This window comes from Marasmius oreades, chromosome 8 (assembly GCF_018924745.1).
Source record: "Marasmius oreades isolate 03SP1 chromosome 8, whole genome shotgun sequence".
Taxonomy (NCBI): domain Eukaryota; kingdom Fungi; phylum Basidiomycota; class Agaricomycetes; order Agaricales; family Marasmiaceae; genus Marasmius; species Marasmius oreades.
Window position 1 is genome coordinate 2,459,896 of NC_057330.1, and position 16,118 is coordinate 2,476,013.

At 47.2% G+C, this 16,118-nt stretch overlaps 8 protein-coding genes across 8 annotated transcripts; 5 read left to right on the plus strand and 3 right to left on the minus strand.

The window, feature by feature from the left end:
- Window positions 1-7: 7 nt before the first annotated feature.
- E1B28_012725 (uncharacterized protein) lies at window positions 8-2,204 on the minus strand. The gene is made up of 10 exons (XM_043157862.1): window positions 2,033-2,204; window positions 1,872-1,982; window positions 1,432-1,818; window positions 1,290-1,380; window positions 971-1,225; window positions 763-919; window positions 558-709; window positions 448-496; window positions 247-387; window positions 8-188 (listed from the first exon to the last, which is right to left on the minus strand). Exons 3-10 carry the CDS (start codon window positions 1,635-1,637, stop codon window positions 58-60), a joined length of 1,182 nt encoding a protein of 393 aa, XP_043005230.1. The 5' UTR covers window positions 1,638-1,818; window positions 1,872-1,982; window positions 2,033-2,204; the 3' UTR covers window positions 8-57.
- Window positions 2,205-2,342: 138 nt separating this feature from the next.
- E1B28_012726 (uncharacterized protein) lies at window positions 2,343-4,282 on the plus strand. The gene is made up of 7 exons (XM_043157863.1): window positions 2,343-2,715; window positions 2,772-3,067; window positions 3,132-3,386; window positions 3,444-3,491; window positions 3,548-3,844; window positions 3,897-3,985; window positions 4,042-4,282. The coding sequence occupies exons 1-7, from the start codon at window positions 2,360-2,362 to the stop codon at window positions 4,078-4,080; spliced, it is 1,380 nt and encodes a 459-aa protein (XP_043005231.1). The 5' UTR covers window positions 2,343-2,359; the 3' UTR covers window positions 4,081-4,282.
- Window positions 4,283-4,313: 31 nt separating this feature from the next.
- On the plus strand, window positions 4,314-5,868 carry E1B28_012727 (uncharacterized protein; the record flags this gene model as incomplete). Its single annotated transcript, XM_043157864.1, has 4 exons — window positions 4,314-4,689; window positions 4,737-4,797; window positions 4,859-5,635; window positions 5,697-5,868. The coding sequence occupies 4 exons, from the start codon at window positions 4,314-4,316 to the stop codon at window positions 5,866-5,868; spliced, it is 1,386 nt and encodes a 461-aa protein (XP_043005232.1).
- A 242-nt stretch (window positions 5,869-6,110) lies between these two features.
- E1B28_012728 (uncharacterized protein) lies at window positions 6,111-7,885 on the plus strand (the record flags this gene model as incomplete). The annotated part of the gene is made up of 9 exons (XM_043157865.1): window positions 6,111-6,302; window positions 6,357-6,402; window positions 6,453-6,640; window positions 6,715-6,724; window positions 6,778-7,013; window positions 7,068-7,462; window positions 7,516-7,654; window positions 7,713-7,778; window positions 7,832-7,885. The coding sequence occupies 9 exons, from the start codon at window positions 6,111-6,113 to the stop codon at window positions 7,883-7,885; spliced, it is 1,326 nt and encodes a 441-aa protein (XP_043005233.1).
- Window positions 7,885-9,226, minus strand: E1B28_012729 (uncharacterized protein). Its single transcript, XM_043157866.1, has 6 exons — window positions 9,102-9,226; window positions 8,998-9,037; window positions 8,885-8,935; window positions 8,497-8,830; window positions 8,333-8,441; window positions 7,885-8,267 (listed from the first exon to the last, which is right to left on the minus strand). The coding sequence occupies exons 1-6, from the start codon at window positions 9,115-9,117 to the stop codon at window positions 8,209-8,211; spliced, it is 609 nt and encodes a 202-aa protein (XP_043005234.1). The 5' UTR covers window positions 9,118-9,226; the 3' UTR covers window positions 7,885-8,208.
- Window positions 9,227-10,147: 921 nt separating this feature from the next.
- E1B28_012730 (uncharacterized protein) lies at window positions 10,148-12,082 on the plus strand (the record flags this gene model as incomplete). The annotated part of the gene is made up of 8 exons (XM_043157867.1): window positions 10,148-10,350; window positions 10,410-10,581; window positions 10,887-10,984; window positions 11,069-11,099; window positions 11,260-11,330; window positions 11,513-11,623; window positions 11,684-11,967; window positions 12,012-12,082. The coding sequence occupies 8 exons, from the start codon at window positions 10,148-10,150 to the stop codon at window positions 12,080-12,082; spliced, it is 1,041 nt and encodes a 346-aa protein (XP_043005235.1).
- On the minus strand, window positions 12,057-13,755 carry ARK1 (Serine/threonine-protein kinase ark1). Its single transcript, XM_043157868.1, has 4 exons — window positions 13,259-13,755; window positions 12,546-13,201; window positions 12,417-12,496; window positions 12,057-12,362 (listed from the first exon to the last, which is right to left on the minus strand). The coding sequence occupies exons 1-4, from the start codon at window positions 13,657-13,659 to the stop codon at window positions 12,249-12,251; spliced, it is 1,251 nt and encodes a 416-aa protein (XP_043005236.1). The 5' UTR covers window positions 13,660-13,755; the 3' UTR covers window positions 12,057-12,248.
- A 432-nt stretch (window positions 13,756-14,187) lies between these two features.
- On the plus strand, window positions 14,188-16,039 carry E1B28_012732 (uncharacterized protein). The gene is made up of 11 exons (XM_043157869.1): window positions 14,188-14,305; window positions 14,367-14,446; window positions 14,498-14,512; window positions 14,569-14,660; window positions 14,720-14,949; window positions 15,064-15,148; window positions 15,204-15,307; window positions 15,376-15,382; window positions 15,495-15,627; window positions 15,699-15,802; window positions 15,862-16,039. The coding sequence occupies exons 1-11, from the start codon at window positions 14,229-14,231 to the stop codon at window positions 15,982-15,984; spliced, it is 1,050 nt and encodes a 349-aa protein (XP_043005237.1). The 5' UTR covers window positions 14,188-14,228; the 3' UTR covers window positions 15,985-16,039.
- Window positions 16,040-16,118: the final 79 nt, after the last annotated feature.

Genomic DNA, 16,118 nt, shown 5'->3' on the forward strand with positions numbered 1-16,118 from the left:
TCGCAGCGAGGAAAACAAAAGTTTCATCCTGATTTCGACCATTCCGAGAAAAAATATTTAAAATCTGTAATCGAAATCAATCCACTTGGGCCGCTCCAAAAACACACTATCGACGGTGAACTCCCTCGCTTCATCAGGAGTCAAGATATGCTCAAGTGCAAGACGCTTGCTGGTGTTGCCTCCGAGACCTGTAAGTCAGGATGTAAATGACATGACAGCGTGATAATAACTAGCTGAACTAGCTACCAGTGGAGTTGAATTCAGCGTAGAAGGTAGTGTTCATTATGTCAGGTCTCCCAGAAAACGTCGTCCACCCGACCGGTTGTATAACATCTTCCATAAAGACATTCAAGAAAACCGTCGTAGCAAGATCATTCCACGGACGACCTGAGTATGCGAGGACAACTTGATCTTAAGAGTCAGTTGGGAAAGCAGCGACCGACCTACCGAGGAAACACGACTGTGTGATGTTCGTCGTAGAGTTGGCATCGGGGGACTATCATGTAAAAAAAGGAGAGGGGTTCATACAAAGTCGATCGCAACCGACACGGACGTACTCGAATGATCCTCGAATCAGATATGTACGCGCCGTAACGATTCCCAGGTGCGTCGGTCAGATTGGTTCCTTTCCACGCTACTATTCCACCTCCGCAAGCACGGTTTGCGAGGATAACGTTTTGGAACCACGCAGTGCCAAAGCCGAACAAATCTGGATGGTAATGATTAGTCGCGATTTGCAGAGAATCCAGCTCAAAGACCCACAATCTGTTTGTCCAAAAATAACGCTATCAACGAGGTAGGTACTCGCATTCCGGCCAGTATACCATGTATCTTGGAAGCTAGCAAATGAACAGCCGTAGAAAGAAGCATTGGCATAGGAAATGTCCGTAACGAGAGCTTGTGATATCGAGAAGTTAGCCTATAATCTAGCTTCAGTAAGCCAGAAGACGTTCTACGATAGAGACCCAACCGCTCGGTTTTGGAAGTCGATGTTATATGCCTTGAAATTAACATTCCCGAATTTAGGCTGCAATGGTGCACCAGTAGGGCCGGCACCAATCAGTGCTCCAGCGCCATTCGGAGCGACCGTTAGAACCGCAGAGGAGGCATCATCTAGTCCCGACTGCACGAATCGCGTGTCGAAAATTTGCACCAGGTTTTTTATGGAAGCGTTAGTGAAGAATGGTTGGTTGGCCGAATTCGCCAACCTTGCTGACACTTGACCCTGATTGGGAGAAAAGAAGCGTGAGCAAAGCGAAATGGAGTGCTAAGAATCTGAATGACCGTACAAGTAGAGTAATGGGGGCTGACCGTGTTATGTTCACATTCTCATGATATTCTCCTTCACCTATCAGAATCGTCGCTGCACCCTCTGCTGGCCTTGTATTTTCCGTTAATAGAACGTAGGAAATTAATGAACGGACAACATACAGTGAGAGAATAGCTTCCTGAACACTTTTAAACTTCGCATTTGAATCGTTGGTTTTCTGAGAGACAAAAATGGTCCCAGCAGGACAACCTTCTAAAGGCGACCTATTTAGAGGTTTTTGTAACTGACAGGGCAGAAATTCAAGTGAAAGGCCTTGCACCCTCCAGATACAAACAAACACTGAAAAAACGAGGGAAAACGAGAACATAATGGACGAGGATGCATTTCCTATCAGCACCAGAATGCATTTGTAGAGAACGAGATGGCTCGTGATGTTTTCGCATGGTGAAAGCGGTCCGTATGAGCGGCGGACCGTGATATACTAGAGCCTTGTACATGTGGGTACCTTCAGTCAGGTGTAAACTTTGTCGAATGAAGGACCTTGAGTACTAATTGTTATTGCTCCAAAAGGATTCAGCTGAGTGATCATCGACCAACGTACGCCAGTTCTTTCCGATTGCGTTGTTATCCTGAGTTCACGACTGATCGCTGTTCAGCCTATGAAAATGAAAATGCTCGGTTGGATGCGGATAATATGTAATGTCGAGACTTCCTCCTGGAAACTTAGAATTTGGTTCTCTGATCATCATGAGATGAAAGTACCTGATGATAATTGGCGACATTCCCACCTAGCCTTCATCGAGAGAGAGGAGACTCCACGACCAGACTCAACCTTTGAATGGGCGAAGACCCCGTTACAATATAGATACATTGACGGAATCTCTTGACAGGCATCGAAGGTCGAATATCTGCGCGTATGAGGTGTCGTTGATGATAGAAAAGATCCGGAGCAAACTCGGAGCATCGGCGCTGTACATATCGGTCACGTGCTGAAGCTCAGCTCCGATTCTCCGAGCCATGCAAGTTGTCAACTCTGACTTCTGACTCAGTAAAAATTTCATTCCCTTTGACCCTATAATCAACACCGACATGAAGAACCTCAGCGGTCTCCCACTTGACGACGATATCATTTGTCGTATCTTCACGTTCTTAGGAGATCTTGATACGTTAAAATCAGCCATACTGACCTCAAAATCATTTCACAACGTCTACAACTCTCAGTCAAGTTTCATACGACGCGCTGTGGTGGAGAACTTCGTTGGCCCTGCGCTACCTCAAGCTTTACAAGTTGTTCGGTGTCGTGAGCCTAGACATGTCGACTCGGAGACAGAAGATGAAGACGCAAGTGAGACAGACGAGAGGGATTCTTTCTCGAACGAGGAAATTGCCCAGCTCGTCGACAACGCAAGAATGTTTCGAATCTTGGAGGATGTCTTTAGTCTGAGGTACGTGCATTTATTTCACGGCGGGAATAGTGGGATTCATGCTTAGTCTGTCGTAGACATAAGAACCGCAAGTTCAATAAAAGCCAGTTGACAGGCGTGGAATCTCTCAAGTTTCAACGGGCGATGTACAGAATATCGTTGTATTGCAAGAAATTTCCCGGCACACTCACGCAAAATCTAGACCTAGGAGAAGAAGAAATTCCCGCCACAGCCAAGGCTCAGAGAATAGAAAGAAAGAAGTTTTTGAGTCAACTGTCGACGGAAGAGCTGCACCGAATTCATACAGTATCCCGCTTTTTGATTGAGATCATAGAATGGGCCCAGCAATGCGAGACAGGTGAAACGGAAGATTGTGAGTATGTCTGATTCGATCGTTTACGGTTTACCTCATCCTCACCATTGCCTAAATTTTATAGTAAGCGATTACCTGTCTGTTGGACCTGCTGTCATTTATGAGTGTTATGACGAAGGCTCAATGCAACCATTATATGATGTCCTTGGTTGCGAAGATCTGCCTACAGATGATTTGTTCGAGGAGGAACCTCTCCTTGCAGGTTTTCTCTCGCGGCCTCTGCGTAAATTATTCGCAGAACGCAACTCCAAAACCTTGTCTGATGATTCTTCGCATTGGGACTCGATATTAGATGAGGTCCAAGGCCAAGACGATTCATGTATGTGTGCGGAACGACTTTCCATTCGATATGAGGACTGAAACTGAGGCTCTGCAGGCTCTCGTTGCGAGCAAGTAAAAGGTTTCGATTTGTGGGGTCGAACGAGTATGTGACATCTTGTCTCTCCTTCGTGTCGCAATGCTCATCGTTCACGGAAATAGCTTACAAGTTCCTTTATCAACAAACGGTGGATCTCGAACCAGGGACCGGACTGGTCACTCTGTTGAAGGGTCAGTTATCCCGCAACGCGGTGGAATCGCGATATTTCAGAGGACTCGTCAAGAAGATACCTGATGCAGAGAGTATATACGAGCAGGTCGTGGAAGAACTGCTCAACAGCGATTACAAGCAACCGGAGTTTGATGACTGGCGGGCCGACGACTCGCTTTGTACAGACTGCCTTACCAAGTTCTTGAAGGAGAATCTTCACTTGTGGCTACTAGACAAGAAGATACAAGGTAAGTACATTATCCGTTTGGATCTAGACTTTTCTGCTCATATTGACACCAGCCGGGGACGACGTGCCCAAGGATGACTGCTGGTATGGGTGGAATTGCCGGACTCAAACACATAATGCGGACCATGCAAGGAAACTGAATGTAAGGGTCCATTCCCTTCACAATGGTGTCTAGTTTCTGACTCTTCGCGTTCTAAGCACATATGTGAGCCAACCAAGGGCAATGTGGCCACTTGATAACCTGCTGGATGAAGAACTGAACTGAAATTGCGGATTTTTTTTCCTATATCGATCAACACTTTATTTATTTATTATATTTAAGTAACATTACTCTTATTTCACGTATGTATGTGCTCTAGACGTCGGCAAGTGTACACTCTACCAGACCCTTGTATCGTACAGTAATACTTGTGACTGAGCGAAATGACTTCGTCCGCGACCACCACCACGGCCATACCTCATTCCGCTACATGATGAGCGACTACGTTCCGACAATCGATGACCTTCGAGTCAAACTCTGCTTTATCTGCCGCGAAGAAGAAACGTACGACAAACCAGAAGACCCTCCTCGCAATTGGACGCATCCATGTCAGTGCACGCTAATCGCACATGAAGAATGCCTCCTGGAATGGATCAAAACAGCACAAACCAAGTCTACGACCACAGCCGTTGAAAACGCTTTGAAATGTCCGCAATGTGGTGCAAGATATCAGCTAGAGAGCGACCTACCGTTTGGGATGAGACTGATGAACGAAGCGTTGATCAAGTGGAATGTATCGTTGGGCACGATTGGGAAATGGCTCCTTACGGCCGTTCCAGTAGGTTTGGTGGCTGGAGTTGTAGTAGGTAAGATGTGAGAAGTAAGGGCTTCTCAACGGACTGACCATGAACAGGAACCCATTTTGCTTTGACTCAATATGGAGCGTACGCTGTCAAGGAGTTCTTCGGTAACGAGTTCGTATGCTCCTTATTCTCGGGTCCAAGATCTTAAGACTAATCCTTGTCGTTACCTTAGACTATTCGAAGCTCTTCTCACGTCCGATCCAAGCAAATGGCCATGGACCGCACTCATAAATCTCCCTCTGATACCCTTAGGATTGATATCCTACAGGTTCAACTCGACATACAATATCTTCCCCGCAATCTCTTCCCTCCTTGATTGGCCCGACTTTCAAATACGCCACGGACAGAACAGTAATAACGACCTCCTTCCCTGGCCTCCGTCTCCATTCACAGTGGGATTCATTGCCTTACCCTTGACGAGATATCTGTATAGAAAGTGTCTAGAACGAGTCACGCGTTGGGTTTTGCAGACCTCACCACAACGAGGACTGAATGCGGCAATAGAAGGGGATGACGACGATCGGCTGTTGGTGATACGGTTTAGGCACGCACAAGGGAACGATGGTGAACCAGGTGGAGGAGATCTGAGAGGTGCAGAAGACGATAACGAGAATCCGGGGAACGGAGGTGAAGCATCTATCAGGATTTACGCCTCGCCACTTGGTCGAAGAATTGGCGGAGCACTTCTCATACCATTCATTTCCAAGCGTATGGGTAATCTTTTACTTCGCCTATCGAAGTATTCCGAGCTGTTGAGGAGGTTCTTGGCTATACGACGGCCCGGGAGGTGGCCGTTTTCATCTTTGACCATGCGTTCTCCTGCTTCGATTGGCTTTTCTGCTGGTAAAAATATTTTCGGCCAGGAGAGGGAAGGGGAAGTGACATGGAGGCTGGTACTGAGAGCACTTTGGGGAGGTGGGCGAGCATGGGCTGAGTTTGACCCGGTTTGGTGAGTTCTAGCCTACTTCTTGTCTCATATTGCTAGGGATTCTGACTTTCGTCGGTTTCAGGTGGCGAAACACTATTGGTTTTGGCATTTTTGTGGTTGCAAAAGATGTGATCCACCTCCTTCATCTTTATCTCGTCAAGAAAGAGTTTGAAAGTAGACGCGTGAAGAACAGAGATTTTCGTGGTGTTGATGTGTCTGGCTTAGATCTTTTGCATAGGAGAGAGTCGAGGTGATGAGGTGAACCTAATCTGTGCGTGCGTATAATGATGGACTTATGCATTCTCCTTCTATATAATGTTCACAGTACGAGTTATCCAATAGAGTTTTATCACGCCCAAATTCGTCGCTGCCTATTCCCACGGCGGATAACTAGATCCCTGATCCCCTCCATTGAGCTGTGCATGCTGTGGTGCGCAGACATGCATGCAATGGCAGTTTTTTTCACTGTATTCACCTTCTGCATCCTAGACTTGTCATGACAAATATGGGTACCCTTAAAGAAGTGAGGTTATCAAGCCGTGGTCAACAACGAACATCCGACATTGGCGATGCCTACGCCTCCCCTACTCCTTGGAAAGGGGAATTTTACGACGAAGACCGGAACCCGGAGGGTGCGATTAGGGTGGACACTGCGGAGAATTTGTTGATGACGGATGATCTGCTGAAGGTATCGATCACATCGTGGGCCGATATGGATATGGTTAGTTGATCATGATTCCAGCACATCCACGACCACTTTCGACTTTCTGAAGATCATTTGAAATATCGTAGGTTTTTTTCCTGCTCAAACCATTCCATACTTGACTCCTCTCGTTAGGGTTTGGACTAGAGAACGGCTTTCAACCTACGCTCACCGAGGCACTCCCTCGATTCCTGAATAGAACCTTGAAGCCACGGATACCGATCACTCCAGAAGTGACTGCTGTTGGTCCAGGAGCTGGGTCGCTATTGGCTCAACTGCTGTGGATTTTGTCCGAACCCGGAGATGGCATTCTGGTGACCACGGTGGGTATTCGTATCATAACCCCGGATGATTTGATAATGAACAGTTCGGCGTATGATGTTCTATCTTTCATCAGCCTTTCTACGGTGAGTTCCTTAGCACGATCAATGAAGATCTCAGCTCACCTGTTTTCTTTCAGCACATTACACCCGAGATACTGTGTATCCTGCACAGGCCGTTACAGTTGCAGTTCACGTACCTCCGGACGATGACCCCCTCTCGCCATCCGTGATTCCTCTCATTCGAAAGACTGCCGAAGAACGAGAAAACCGTAACCAGAGGTGCACCGTACTGATACTGTGTAATCCACACAATCCGATTGGGAGAGCATATCCCGTGGAGACTATCAAAGGTTATGCTGCCATAGCAGAGGAGGTCAGTTGTGCATGTTAATCAAGCAGAAGTTCCCCTTTAACAATTAAATGAAAGCTCAACTTGCATCTCATAGTTGATGAACTCTTCGCGAACGAAGTCTTTTCGAGCCGTTTCTCACCACATCCGACGGAGTTTGTTTCAATTCTCAGCTACGATCCGATAGAACTCCAATGTAACCCCTCAAGAATCCATGTCCTTGCTGGGCCGGGCAAGGACTTTGGTGCATCTGGTATCAAAGCAGCAGGTCTGGTTTCTCAGAACAACCCTTCGGTTGTGGCCTGCGTACGCGCTGCCTTGATGCCAATCCCGGTCTCAAGTGCAGCAGATGCCATATTCACGTCAATCTTGAATGACGTCGATTTCTGCGAGAGGTTTTTAGAAGAAAACAGAATCAAATTGGGGAAGGCGTTCGAACTATTGGCGGACTGGTGTAATTTCCATGGATTATCGTTCGTCTATTCTGCTTCAATCTCTTGCATCTGAAAACTGCATAATTCCACAGGTTCTCAACAACAGAAGCGGGCATATTTTGTCTGGTGGACTTTGCGCCACTGATTCAGAAATCCGAAGACCAGAGTTTAACGCTCGAGGAACAAGTGGAGAACGCAACTTTGAGGATGAAGCGATCGGGGGTACTGTTGGTAAGAGTTTTTTTACGGAATGAGTGCTCAGTCAATAACTAATGCCTGCTTCCTTGAGAAACACGCAAACCAAATTGTGACACGTTTCCGAGTGATTTTCAGTTTTCCTGAAAAACTCATGAAGGTACGAGAACTCCCATTTGCAAACTTGTCGCAATTGATGACGTTTCAATGTAGCTCGTGCTATTCCGTATCGAAAACGCGTTCTCACTCACTCACTGTCGGTGGTAGTCTGGTAGATCATTTATGATTATTCGTTTTCAGAATTCCACTGGGACAATGGACCAGAACCTTGGACTATGGAAGTTTCTAAAGAAGCGAAAGTTATCAGAAGAATTCCTACTCAATCTGTTCGCAATTACCATAGCGCAAAATGAAAAATAGTACCAGCACACTTATTCGTAGTTGATCGTGACAGAGTCTGGCTCGTCCTGGGGCATTTGAAGTCGTCAGGGAAATATACGAGAACTAATCGCTCAATGGCATATGGCAGTCAATACAACGACACAGATCAATGATAGCTTTCACATTACAACTCTTCAGAGAGCCAAGCTCTATTTATTCTTCCTGGCCTTCTGTTGGGCAGTCTTAGCATCTACCTCGGCCGCTTTGGCTGTATTCGTAAAGTCATGGCATCAGCGAACGTTGTATTAGCGAACATCCTACGGATGAGCGCACCTTCAGCTTCCGCTTTGCGCTTCGCTTGCGCAGCAGCTCGCTCCGCCCGAACCTTTGCTAGACGTGCCAGGTCAGTTTTGGCTTCGTCGGTCTTGCCCTGTACGTGAAGCTTGACGGTGAGAGGATCAATTTCTGACCCATCGTGCAGGATGTACATCACACACCTTCCAGTAGCGACCTTTCGCCTCCTGCTTCTCCTTCTCCTCCCTTTCTCTTCTAGTCATTTCCCTAGGAGCACTCAGATCGGACAGGTTCATCTTCTTCTTGACGTGGTTTGGATTGATCAAGTCCTCGTCCTCTTCATCATCACCGCCCCCAGCAGCCTTCAGCTTATCAGCAGCTTGTTTCTTCTTGAGCTCTCGTCGTTCAGTGCGAGACATTTCGGGTTTATCCTCTTCTCCCCCTTCCTCTTCCTCTTCCTCTTCCTCCTCCTCCTCCTCCTCATCATCATCATCATCATCATCATCATCCTCATCTTCACCCTTGTCACGACGGCTCCTGAGAGATCACCGAGTCAGTTATAGGTTGGACATTTTGACAGACAGCCCTCACCATTTATCGTCCGATACGGCAGTCCCATTTTCATCTAGAACCATATGTTTGCTACATCGTAAAATCAATCGTTCAATAATCCACCATCCAAAGGAGATCTGTCGGACCCGTACCTGAAACTGCGACCACCACCACGCTTCTGCTTGAACTTCCCTGTTCGCGTTGAAACTGCCGTTAGATACCGATCGCTGAGGGATCGTTAAATGTGAAGCCATACCTGCGCCTCTGACCATCTTGTATGAGATGAATGAGTATCCCTAGAACGATTGAAAATAAGATGGAAGCGAAGTCGTTGGAGGTGTTGGTATCGGGGAATGACTCGCCAACTCAACGTCACCGCTCACCAAAGCCGTGCGATATTTTCCTCTGTTATTTCCATCTTCCTCTCTCGTACAATCTGTCCTTCAACAATCAACCTGGAGCTTTTATTCTTGATTTTTCGATTAGAAAAGATCTCGTTGCGGTTTTAGCTTTCGAAATGTGGGAACTGGCTCAAGCCTCAGAGCTTTATATCTACTCGAAATCTGTTACGCGTTGCCCATATGAATGGGAATGTTCCCCGAAACTCTGGGAAGTGTTTTCTCGTGGCAGTCTCTTCTCCTTCACCATCTCGTCTTCCTGTAGACCCCGAGTCCGTAGATATTCTGTTCAGAAAGAGGCTCATGCCCACAAGCCTGCTGCCGTTTGTTTCACAGGTCAAAGTAAGTTACCCGTTCACTGTTACTCTGGAAACCCTCTATCTTTCTACGAACCAAACACAACGCTCTGTCAAACAAGAACCTTCTGATGAGCCATACTTTCGTGCTGGTGTGTCGTGATCGGGATGCAGTAATCTTTACGCAAAAAAGCTCTTGCAAGGCTCTTCTTCCTATAGAAAGCGGCAGCCGATTTTGGAGCTGTCATTGTGGTTTACGATTTACATTCGCACAGTTTCGCGGGAGAACTCGTATCGGAACGAATCAAGTATATGCATCGGTCTGTCTCGTACGCTTGATTTTGGACGCAGGTACCGTTGCGAGTGCATCATGGTATCATTCAGTGGAGTATGCAGCTTTTCTCTGTACTTCCAAGAAATGCCTGAGGACCTGCCGGATGGTCAGTGTTTTCGGCATCGACACTTAGCATTTCTATTTTTGAACATAAGTAAGGCGTGCCCTTAACGACAAATTATGTACGTCAGACCAAAAAAAGCTCAGTATTTAAACTAGGTACCCAGACTGTTGGCGAAATTCAAACCCTCCTTGTGTTTCTCTCTTCACCACCATGATCATCGACAGATCAGCTTCAAACCATGCTAGCCGCAACGGGTCACCTCTAAGGCCTACTTATGCCGCAACTCCTTCTTATAAACCGGGCAATGCTGGAATTGCCGATGAAGTACACCCTGTCTTCCTTGAGGGGCGGGTAGCAGTCATTACAGGCGCATCCAGCGGTATCGGTCGAGCGGCAGCTCTAGAATTGGCCAAGTGCGTTTTGCGAAACCCATATAATTGCCTCGAACTGTACCTAATGTTCTCGATTACAGGCTCAAGCTGAAGATTGCCATAGCCGACATCGATGATGTGAAGCTTCAGAAAGTGGGCAAAGAGGTCGCTGCCATCGTCGGAGACGCAAACGTGCTGGTTATTGCGACAGACGTATCACAGCTAGACCAAGTTAGACGCCTCAAAGACAAGGTCTATGAGGCTTGGGGCGAGGTGAGGATCATGAATTTACAGTTCTGGTCCACACCCGCTGGTGTATCATTTTCGACCTCTCCGTATTGCGGCTCGTCCTCGATTTTCTTCGCTTCCCTTTTTTGTCTCCATTTGAATTGGTTATCTGCCTTTCTCCCTTATCTTCTATTCGATTCCCAGTTCCCATCAATTTCCCTTTCTCTTGTCCCTTATCGTGTTTCGTCGCTCCGATAACCTCGTCTCAATTCCCCGTGCTCTCCTGGCAAACCGAAACGCCTGCCTCTCACTACCCTTTCTCCCCTGCTGCGATACTCATCTCTGCCCAGGTCGCTGTTCTCATGAACAATGCCGGTATAGGCCCCAAGGGAACCTCTTGGGATGGGCTAGACAACTGGAAGAAGGTATTTGATGTCAACGTATTTGGGTACGCAACGTTATTCTGCCACGCATAGGTTGCTAAACATCGCTTTTCCATTTTTACCTTCTGGTTCTATCTATGTTTCATCAGGATTGTGAATGTGCAGCAAACGTTCGTCCCGGTACGTCTCATTCTTTTTTTTGGCAACTTGGGAAATACTTCCCGGCTTTCGTCGAAGCCTCTAATTATGGCATTATGGGTCGTGTGCCAGCCAATAACCTTCTACCAGTTTGTTCAATGAGAAACCTTTAACTGACAAAAGCTTTCCCTTCTCCGCGTAGCCTATGATCCATCAAGAGAATGTTGCAGTTGTCATCAATACTGGCTCAAAGCAGGGAATCACTAATCCCCCGTATGTCACCCCTTTACCCCGTTGACGCGAGCACTCATTCACAGCACCTCATTTCAACCCAATTATTTGTATCTTGCCGTTATTTCTCCTGCGGCATTTCGCTATTCGTCAAACGGAACTGCCGGACCGACCACGTTCCTTTCATATATGACATGACATTCCACCCTGGTCGATGTGGTTAGGGGTAACGCGGCATACAACGCTTCCAAGGCAGCGGTGAAATCCCTCACCGAAAACCTGGCCTACGAACTCCGGGAGAGACCCGATAGCAACGTCACCGCCCATTTATTCATGTGTGTCTTCTCTCTTGCGGAGATAAGTCTCGTTATGAAACTCACTCATTACCCCTGCAGCCCCGGATGGACACACACTGGATTGACTGGTGCGAATTCTCTGGGCGACAAGCCCGAAGGGGCATGGACGCCGCAAGAGACGGTGCTTTACATGTTGGATAAAGTTCGTGCTGGGGACTTTTACGTGCTTGTGCCGGATAACGAGACGAGAAGGGAAATGGACGAGCTTAGGATTATGTGGACTGCTGGGGATATTGTAGAGGGCCGCCCAGCGTTGAGTCGATGGCACCGAGACTACAAAGCCTTGTTTGAGGAGTACATGCGTGACGGCCTCGCACATGGCAGTGAGTCGGGTAGGTCTTTCTGAAAGCTCCAATATTTTCTCTAGCTGTCGTTGCGATTTTGCTTTCCTCAAACAAGTATATAAGGTCGGAAGAGGGAACAGTCGTAGAAGTTTAAAATTGCATGTATAATATAGACAAGGTGGTAGCACTGGATAAAAACGGTTATTTATGCCCCTTCACATATATATAACTGCGCAATGGCTACACAAGGGGGGGTCGCAAGAAACGCAGAACAAGCATAACCTCCGCAACAGATCAGCAAAAAGATACCTCTCATCAGTTCACTCGTATACTTGACGACCTCGAAGGCAATCCTTGGGTCTGTATTTGACTATCCAGGGATGTTGCAGAACCTTTGAGAGAGGGAGGCGATCTTGAGGTTCATGACGAAGAAGCTGTTTAATGTTCGTCAGCACCGTCGTCGACGTAAAAAGAAGTCCTTCACTTACGCGGGCAATCACATCCTTGACATCTGGGGACAATGCGGCCGGAAACCTCAGGTCAACCTTGACTATTCGGGTGTAGGTCCCTGGAAGCCTGATCAGTGAATGTAGGATAGTTACCAGTCGAGCACTCACTGTCAACTCCACCGTGGCCCCGTACCTCAAAAGGTGGATTGCCTACTACAAACTCGTAGGTGAGGACTCCCAATGCCCACAAGTCCACTTTTTCACCGTGCTCTTTGCCCTCGACCATCTCAGGAGGGAGATAGTCAAGAGTACCGCACATCGTCCGTCTTCGGTTTCCGGGAGCATGTACACTCCATCCAAAGTCAGCAATTTTCAACTCTCCATTCAAACCCAACAACAGGTTCTCCGGTTTGATATCCCTGTGTATAACATGCTTTGAATGCAGATACATCAACGCGTCTGCCATTTGGTCGATGTACCTCGCACTCCTCTTTTCAGAGAAGCAGCCGTACTTGGCAAGTTGCCTATAAAGTTCACCCTTCCCGGCAAACTCTAACATGAGGAAGATACGCTTCTCGTCGTGGAAGTAACCATATAGACGGAGTACGTTAGGATGCCGTAGGTTCTGTTGAATTTCAATTTCCCTTCGGATCTGTTTTTCAACTCTTCCGGCAACGATCTCGGATTTATAGAGCGTCTTCAAAGCAAGGATGTATCTGGGTTCCGCTTTCGTTCGTACCATGTAGACCCGACCGAATTTACCCTTTCCCAAAGGACGGCCCATGTCAAAGTCATGTAACGTCCATACACGGGTAGGGTATTGCCTGGGAAGAGAGGAATAGTTATTCAGTCATACCAGATCGCAGACGTTGTGGTTGCACCTTGCACTGCTAGAGTCCAGCGCAAGCTCAGTAGCAGCCTCTCCAGAGACCTTCTCCCCACGTTTCTCGTTATCAATTTCAAGTCCACCATCATAGTTCCCAATGTCAATTCCAGGCTGCGTAGCCTCGGGTGCTGGAGAGGAGGAGGAAGTCGCTGCTTTTCTGTTGCTGTTGCTACTGCCAGTTGTGGGGGCTCGCATCTTCTGCGTCGACTTCTGAGGTTTCGCGAGGGTATTCTGGGTTGATAAAGGAGGTAAAGGTGCCGCATATTTCGAGAGCAATTTCGCTACGTTCGTTTGACTTGGTTGTTTCGTATGAAGTGGGGGTCCCGCAGAAGACGTGGGTTTCTTGTTGAGTTCTAGAGCAGCAATTTGTCGAGTTACGGAGCCAATCGTCGCCATTTCGTGAGTTCGTGAAGGAGTTTATAAGGAGAGAAAGATGTCCTCGCTGGACGGTGGAAGAAACCACAGCCTGTATGGCCTTGGGATGAACAAGCGCGAAAATTGAAATTGGCGTGGCAGGTTGAAATTTGAATATAAAAATCACGTGATCGAGAAAGACCGATTTCCCCGAATCCCGAATTCCACCTCAACTCCCTGCCACGACTATCGTGCTTATAAAAATCCTGAATCTGTATACGGTTCAAGTATGCCTGGGGTCCCAGGTCCCAAAGTCGCTTGATGAAATCCTACCTTGATCCCACATCCAAGTTTCGATTTTCGGGTATCAGAATGGCTTGAAGCATGATTTTAGCAATGAACAAGCGCCACACTTCTTATTGATATTGTTGCTCTTCGTATCCCGTTTTCTGACTTGGTGATAAGACTTTACCAGACATGTAGAGGGACAGACGACGAGCGACGGCAGCCCCAGAATTGTTCATAAAGTTGGGGACTCAGACGCGACGCACGAGGTCATCTGACTTGTCCTTCAAGTTAGTTCTTCGCTCTCCTACTCGGTCCCTGGTACCATGGACAACGCCAGCGATCGCTGTTTGTTGTTTGCGCAGCACAGGTCAGATAGTACGTTCGAAGATATACCAGTCATGTCAGCTTTCATCGAATGCTTGTTATCGCCACCGTTTTTCTTACACAACGCCTCGATTTAGTGATTTCTCCGATGTGGACACTACGGATTCACTGAAACGTCGAGCTTTGGTGGATCAAATTCGCGATGCTTGCATAAACGGTGGGCATCACATACCTAACTCCCTCATGTGTTACTGAAGTAACTTTACAGTTGGATTCTTTTACAGTTCGTAATTCAAGGTAACAGCGGCGTAATATGAATCTCACGAGCCAACATTGTAGTCAAAAATCACAAGATCCCTGAAGATGTTATTACCGCTGCTGTTGAAATTGGCAAGACATTCTTCGCTCTCCCAGAGGCTTCTAAGATGGATGTGCGTCTCGTCGCTCTCCATGTCGAAGGTCCAATAAACTCGTCGTTTCATTTTCTCAGCTTGATATCCGTAAAACCCCGAATTTTAAAGAGTATACTGCACTGCTTGGGGAAAAGACAGACCCAAACGGAAAGGGAAAGGGTGACCTTCACGAAGGCTTCGATTTGGGCTGGGAAGAAATCGACCCAAATGGTGTACAGAAAGACACATCTCGTGATGACGGGGCGATGTCAGGCTCAAATGTTTGGCCAGAGCTCCCTGGATTCAGGGAAATTGTTTTGGCTTATTAGTGAGTCAAACCCCCGATATGTTTTTTACTTTTGCTTGTGCAACCACGATTGTCCATGCACTCGATTTATGCGAATCCAATTGTCGGCTGCCGGTTACTCATGTTTGTGCTCAGTCATGCAACAATCCAACTAGGCCGATCACTATTCCCTCTTTTTGCCTTTGCACTCGATCTTCCAGAAAACTTCTTTGACGATAAAGTGAGTATTACGGATATCTTGTTCGGTGATAACACAACGTACAGTCTACTCGTAGACGACGAAACCTGCCGCGATTATGCGCCTACTGCATTACCCTTCTCAAGAGCCTGCCGAATGTGACATGGATGGGCAGCCTATTGGCATAGGGGCTCACACAGAGTGAGTTTGGTTTGTCATATATTCTTATTCTTGACTATTTCGACTCACTCCTCTTCTCTCGTCGATAGTTACGAAGTCAGTGAATAGTCATTCGGGCATTCTGGACGTCCAGCTAATCTTCCCCTCTTCGCGTCAACTTTACCGAACTGGGACACGCTTTCGAACACCCGGGCCTCTTGGTATCCAGTGTTTTACGATTCTCTGGCAAGATGAAATCGGTGGCCTCCAAGTAAAGAACAACAAGGGGAACTGGGTCGACGCTGTACCGATTCCAGCCACTGTTGTTGTGAATCTTGGCGATCAGTTTGCGCGTTGGACAAGTATATTTCTCCAGATCCGTATTCTATTCGGTATCACTCATCGAAGTCGCGATTATACCGGGTTTCTGTAGATGATGTCTTCAAGTCCACTCTCCACCGTGTGATCAATAAATCAGGGAAGGAACGATACTCCATACCCTTGTTTTTTGGGACGAACTACGATGTCATGCTAGAGGTACTCCCCAACTTTGTTCACAATTGTTCTTGCATTTCCTGATATTAACTTTGTTGCAGCCAATACCCAGCTGCGTCTCTGAGGACTTTCCTCCTAAATACGAAGTCGTTACAGCAGGGGAATACGTGAAATCGAGACTGGAAGCGACTTATTCACATTCTTCAGTAGCCCCTACTTTCTGAGATCAATCGAGTGATAGGGCTTAAACTCGCCAAGAATAGATTGAATTTCTGTTGATGGCGCTGCGTCGATTCTGGAGCAAAACGGTCCGACTACCTCCATAGTGCGTATATTGATTGGGAGGCACAGTGCCCCC